Source organism: Saccostrea cucullata, unplaced genomic scaffold (genome assembly GCF_032062105.1).
Source record: "Saccostrea cucullata isolate Sc308-1 unplaced genomic scaffold, CSIRO_AGI_Scuc_v1 ctg505, whole genome shotgun sequence".
Classification (NCBI taxonomy): domain Eukaryota; kingdom Metazoa; phylum Mollusca; class Bivalvia; order Ostreida; family Ostreidae; genus Saccostrea; species Saccostrea cuccullata.
This window is the reverse complement of record NW_026920509.1, coordinates 34,855-42,031: the sequence shown is the minus strand read 5'-3', so window position 1 is coordinate 42,031 and position 7,177 is coordinate 34,855. Positions and strand designations below refer to the sequence as shown.

General features: G+C 35.1%; 1 protein-coding gene across 1 annotated transcript; it reads right to left on the bottom strand.

Annotated features, from left to right (window-relative positions):
* Nucleotides 1-5,163: 5,163 nt before the first annotated feature.
* On the bottom strand, nt 5,164-6,255 carry LOC134250027 (uncharacterized). The gene has a single exon (XM_062732367.1). It carries the CDS (start codon nt 6,253-6,255, stop codon nt 5,164-5,166), a length of 1,092 nt encoding a protein of 363 aa, XP_062588351.1.
* Between the last annotated feature and the right edge of the window lie 922 nt (nt 6,256-7,177).

Sequence of the window (7,177 nt, the reverse complement as noted above, 5' to 3'; positions counted from 1 at the left end):
CCCAAATGGATTTGCCTACTTATCAAGATCTATCATCCCTGTAAGTTTGGTGCCTTAATCTGTTACCGTTTCTGAGATCTCACTCGGATTAAATATTTTTGAAAAAAGCGGAAATCAGACAGATCTGACGACCGGAAGTGAATTTTGAAAAAATGAAAAAAACGTCTCGGGGTATTTTCATTCTCTATCATCCCTGAAAATTTCAGGAAAATCTGTCCAGTCATCTCTGAGAAATTCTGCCGACAAGATTTGGGGAAAAAAATAATAAGAAGAAAAATAATAAGAAACTAGAAACTCTTGTTGCTACAGCAACAAAGAAGGTCTTCCGTTCTCCTCTATTTATCTACATGAATGAGCTTTTATCTATGTTAAAAAGGCATATAATATTTTTAATGATTTCAGGAAAACAAACAGCCGAAGTGTAACTTACCAAGATTCTTTACTTTACTTTAGACAATTATAGTCTTAATAACATTTACAAAAATCATTTTCAATTTTTTATCACTTCCTGTGACGACCGGAAGTGACGGCGTACGCATTTTACCCTTTATTTTTTGCCCAATCTTCATGTTGTTTTATTCATATAAATTTAGTGTCTTGATCTGTTACAGTTTAAGAGATCTCGTAATAATATCTTCTCATTTTGAGGACAAAAAATCACGTGACCGGAAGTAAATTTTTGAAAAGATATTTGAGGTAACTCTAGATATTTCAGTCTAAATAACATGTCCTAAAATCATTTCTAATGCTCTTCTTATCAAAAATATTTATGGATAGTATAATACTAAATTTATGCAGTTTTTCTTTCATAACCGGAAGTTGTCCATTTTGTTTCCAGTGGGACTGACATATTTCAAAACTACAAAAAAGATGCTATAATGTATTACTAAGAAGATTCCATAAGAAAAGTTTTTATTCATTTGTTCACTTCCTGTGACAACCGGAAGTGACCGTGGACATTCTTCTCTGACTAGTTTTGCCTACTCATCAAGATCTACCACTTGTAAAAGTTTGGTGTCTTAATCTCTTACCCTTTACGAGATCTAGTTATGATAACTTCTCATTTTGAGGACAGGAAATCACGCAACCGGGAGTGAATTTTATAAAGATATTTGGCATTACTGAAGACAGTTACAGTCTTAATAACGTATCCAAAATCATTACAAATACTTCATCTATAAAAAATATTTACAGGAAAGAAAAATACTCAAATTATGTAGCTTTTCTCTTATAACCGGAAGTTGTCTTCTTTGTTTCCGGTGTAACTGACTTATTTCAAAACTACAAATAAGATGCTATTATGTGATAAAAAAAAGTTTCCATAAGGGAAAGTTGAATTTTTGGACTTCTTTGATCACTTCCTGTGACGACCGGAAGTGACGACAGACGATCTTATCCCCCATGGAATTGCTTACTCATCAGGATATACCACTTGTAAAAGTTTGGTGTCTTAATCTCTTACCGTTTACGAGATCTAGCTATAATAACTTCTCATTTTGAGGACAGGAAATCACACGCAACCGGAAGTGAATTTTAAAAAAATAGTTGATGTTACTGTAGACATTTGCAGTCTGAATAACATATCCAAAAACAGTTGCAAACACTTTATCTATAAAAAATATATATTGGAAAGAAAATATTCAAATTATTTAGTTTTTCTCTTATAACCGGAAGTTGTCGTTTTTGTTTCGGTGGAGCTGATATATTTTGAAACTACAAATAAGGCGCTATAAAGTGATGCAATAAACGTTCCGTAAAAGAAAAGTTGAAATTTTCGATTTTTTGACCACTTCCTGTGACGACCGGAAGTGACGGCGGACAATCTTAACCTTTATGATTTTGCCTTCTCGTCAAGATCTACCACTCCTATAAGTTTGGTGTCTACATCTCTTACCGTTTCCGAGATATAGCTATAAGAACTATTCATTTTGAGGACAGGAAATCACGCGACCGGAAGTGAATTTTCCAAAGATATTTGACGTTACTGTAGTCATTTGCAGTCTAAATAACATATCTAAAAATCATTTCAAAAACTTTATCTATAAAAAATATTTATGGGAAAGAAAAATACTGAAAATATGCAGTTTTTCTCTTGTAACCGGAAGTTGTCGTTTTTGTTTCCGGTGGGACTGACATATTTCGAAACTACGAGTAAGATGCTATAATCTGATGCAAAAAAACTTTCAAAAAAGAAAAGTTGAAATTTTCGATATTTAGGAACACTTCCTGTGACGACCGGAAGTGACGGCGGACGATCTTAACCCAAATGGATTTGCCTACTTATCAAGATCTATCATCCCTGTAAGTTTGGTGCCTTAATCTCTTACCGTTTCTGAGATCTCACTCGGATTAAATATTTTTGAAAAAAGCGGAAATCGGACATATCTGACGACCGGAAGTGAATTTTGAAAAAATGAAAAAAACGTCTCAGGGTATTTTCATTCTCTATCATCCCTAAAAATTTCAGGAAAATCCGTCCAGCCATCTCTGAGAAATCCTGCCGACAAGATTTGGGGAAAAAAATAATAATAAGAATAATAATAAGAAAAAACAGTAGAATCACTATAAGGTCTTCCGTCTGAAACGGAAGACCTTAAAAACAGTAGAATCACTATAAGGTCTTCCGTCTGAAACGGAAGACCTTAAAAAGAAAAAACAGTAGAATCACTATAAGGTCTTCCGTCTGAAACGGAAGACCTTAAAAAATAATATTATCTTCCCTTTGGCACAGGTACATCTGTACATATTATGATAATGTATGAACAATGTTTCGATACACATTCAATTTAATATACATGTTTGTAAATGGCTTAATAAATGCTAAGAATGCTTGAATTATTTTTAATATCAAGGAATATACTGTAAATTTCATTTTTTTTCCTTCAGATTTTAAGTATATTAAATGTAGATCTAAACAGAAGGACTGTTTTCCTGCATATATATGTACCGCATAATAAGAAGTGTAAGGTGTGCAATGAATAGTGGGGCTCCTAAAACAATATAAAACTATTATACGAAAATTAAAAACCAGTAAATCATACAATGTATGAATCACAGGAATTTGTTTCTGTAAATTTTTGACCCATACAGCATAGTATAATAATAACATACTATATTGGTCAAAAATTACTCCCGAAACAAGTCCCTGTGGTATGAGTTGCTGGACTAGTATGTTATATGCTTGGTTTCAGGATGGTGTATAACTGTATTTTGTATTTATTTAATGCCAAAATACATGTGGATATGTATACAACATATATATATATATATATATATATATATATATATATATATATATATATATATATATATATATATATTTACTTTGTATACAGCAATGTGATACACTCAAAAACGTTAATATCAGCTTTTTTAAAAAAAATTAATTATTTAATGAATGTGTAATCACTATTCTTTTCAAAAAACAAACAGGAAATGCACCAACCTGCATGAAACCTAATACAGCTGTAACACCTATGTAGGTATTTAATCACGTAATTAATACATGCAACTGCAAAACCACCATTGCAAACAAATTTAATTTAGCTCGTCATAATTGGTCTTATTCTACACCATAAAATACATTTCACAGTGTATTTTTAGTGTCGAGATTTAAAAAAAAACAGCTGACTGCTTTGGAACAAATGCAACTTGAGACGGGGTTAGACGGTTTTCATCTATTTACTGTAGATAAATTCGTTCTCAATTCTTTGTCATCATACAAACAAAAGTATTTAATTATCCTATGATTAATGCCACAAATAAATTTTGCTTAAATTTGAAGTTTTAGCGATGTTTACTACCCTTTCTTATAATGAAACGCCATACTGTTTATAGTTTCTATGCCTCCCGGTGAGGGCGCTGCTAAAATCGGAAGATGACTTTCCATTCGGAACTAGAATTTTTGAAACGACGTGAAAAGTCTAGAGGTGGTTCGAAAGAGTCAGCGGTCCCTCTCTTATTAAGCGCTAAGCGCAGCGCAAAGCACTTTCTGTCAGCGTAAATCTACTTCCGTTCACTATCCAGTGCCACTAAGCAAGTCAGATAACTCCACTGGTTTTTCTAAAAATATGCAACTGGAAATCCCCGACCTTCTTTCTGCTTTATTAGTGTAATTCTGCGTTACGTGCAATTCTAATAATAGGAGGCAATTAGTAAGGTAATGGGATATTCCACAATTAGTAGATAAGAGTAGTTCAGCTTATCTTGCTCTCGATCTTCTCTTTACTTTGTAGTTCATCATGTTCATTTAATCGTGTCGGCACATATTACTTTTGTACCATACAGCTAACTGCTGCATCTATAGCGTAAACACGTAATTAAAAACGGTATATTATTTATCATGTACATGTTATATAGTGATTGAATAAGTACGAGACTCAGATGAGATTTAAAAATTTTTAAATCTTAAACTGGAAGTAATTTATTTAGTTAAAAAATTCGCAAAATTGATTTACAATGTACAATTTACGTAATATGGTGCGTTTTTATATAACATATCCATACAAACTATTTTTTTTATTCTAGACATTTATTTCAGGTAGTGTAACTTAAACAAGCCTCTCTATTAACTCCTTGCACCATGCTGAGAGCTATCAGTGAAGTTGATTTTCGCATCTCAGTATCAATTAGTAACAGACTAGAATGAATTCATGGAATATCTTATTTAATGTCTATACTTGTGTTGTTCGTACTCTATACTTGTATCATATGGGTAAAATATTTAAATAATTCGAAAGCAAAGGTAGTTTGTGGCTGTACATACATGTAGGGCATGTGGTGGCTGTGTTTTCAGCAAATGCATTCAAATAGTAAAACTTATTTCTCGGAATATTGTGCTTTAAAATTGTGTGTGTAGTGTGCAGGATATTGCGAAAATGATAAAACCATAAATATAGTTCTTAACAATGGACAACAAGGCCGTAACTAGACCTATATTTTTAGTGAGGCGAGGGGTGTGGGGACCGCCTAGGTCCCCAGCGGGTCCAGGGCAGCGCCCTGGTGGGGGGACCAGGGGGGCGAAGCCCCCCGGAAGCTCCTGGGTTTTCGCAAAAATAAAGATGAAACTTTAATGTTTTTCTGTGTTTATTTTTCAAATTGTATCGTTTTTTACGTGATGTTCGATAACCAGTAATAAAAATTTTACATGATGTATAATTTTTATTACTGGTTATCGAACTGTAGCTGACCAATTTTTCTATGTCCAGTTTCATCAGACCTCTTGAGAATATTTTCCCTGTTTACAGACTTATCTCTATGCACATGTAAAAGCGCCAGGCCACACAATCTGTCCCCTCCCATCGTTGCTCTCTCCCAGGTTTTCAGTCTTCGTAAAGAAGAAAATGATCTTTCGCAGCAAACACTGGTAACTGGTAGTGTCATTAGAATGATAAAAATACGTCTAATGTTTGGATAGAAGTCAGAATGAGCCTGAGTTAAAGCTTCCTGAAGAGTTCTTGGTACATCTTCCTGGTCTTGGAATTTTATTTTCCACCTTGTAACTTCTTGGCTTAAGTTATCTGAATCAGGTACATGTAGGTCTGTCCCAAAAACTTCCTTCAGGTCATCGATCATGGAGTCCTTCAATTGATTAAACTTGCATGGAACTAAATACTGACCCAACATCATTTGCCGCTGGTCTCTTGGAAATCTCCTTTCAAGTTCAGTGCAGACATGGTCCAAAAACGCGTAATATATCGTTGCTCTCCAAAGCTGTTCTGCAGTGTTCACATTTGGGTTGTCTCTGTGTACTTGTCGTCCAGTCCTCCTTCTAGGTTGCAACAACACTTCAATACTATCTGCAAGAACTTGAGCTCTTTGAAAAACTTGAGCAAATTTTTCGTCTGTTCGAAGTGTTCGTATCGTAGTCAAGGTGTTCTGTGCCTCATCAAATGCAATGACCATATCACAATCTGTCTTCTGAAGAGAGAGTGTCAAAGGTTTAAGATATGACAAAACGTACTGCGCAACTGTTATCCCCATTATAAATTCAGGATCTTCTAGCAATCGTCTATGACCACCAGCTTTAACCTTTGACTCCCCGCTACTGTTTTCCTCGATTGTTATTAACGCATTATGGAGATTTGAATAATTAGATATAATCGCAGATAATGAGTCCACTCGGGCTGTCCATCGTGTCTCACTAAGAGGTTGGAGAGACTGCTTATTTCCGGCATTTTGTAGTAGTTTCCCACTAACATCATACTCTTCAGTCACCTCTATTATTTGCTGTAGTAAGTCCGAGTCATTCGCCATTGCTTCCTTTAATATATTTTTGCGATTGGCTGAGGCGCAGACAAACCAAGTCAGTTGCACAACATTATCTATGATGTTCCGAATGGGATGCAGTGTCTTACAACTGTGGGTCACAACTAAATTTAAATTATGTTACCGACAGTGTACATAAACTGCTTTTGGGGACACCTCCCTTATTCTAGACTGCACTCCTGAGACATGTCCACTCATCACACTGGCTCCATCATATCCTTGTCCTCTTAGCTTTGTGATATCAAGTCCCCACTGTTCCATGCAGGACAGTATGCTCTGTGAAATAGTTTCTGCATCTGTCTTAGTTAGTTCAACAAATCCAATGAATTCCTCCCTGATATACGACTCTTCAACAAATCTGACACATATAGACATCTGTTCTTTGGTACTAACGTCAGTGGTTTCATCACAGCAAATGGCAAAAAAACCAGCGTTGTTACAGTCATTAACAATCTTCTCTCTTATATCTCTTTCACAGCAACGGATAATTTCATTCTGAACCTTTGGTGATAAGTAACGGGGACCTGTGGATTTTAGATGATCCCGGAGAACATGGTCAAATTGAGACCTCCAGTCGACGAAAAATTGGAAGTTCCCATCTTCCCTCTTTGGTGCTTTATCCCAGTTTCCTCGTAATGCAATGTTTCTCTGTCCAAGACACACGATTACATCAATAATTGCCAGCAGTATTTGGCGATTACGATTGACTCTATCTTCATATGCTTTACTTATACTTGTGTGCACATCTGATTTTCTTTTTAGAGAAATAGAAATAAGATTTTCGGCCCTCTCTTTTGCCAGAGAATGGATTTTGCTTTTTTCATGAATTTTAAGAGTACCCCTCTTTTCGCCGACTGCATTTTTCCAGTCATTAAAACCAACAGTCCTAAATAGTCCCTCAGCTTCTCCA

Coding starts and splice junctions, on each gene's coding strand:
- LOC134250027 (XM_062732367.1), bottom strand. CDS start 6,255: ATGGCGAATGACTCGGACTTACTACAGCAAATAATAGAGGTGACTGAA.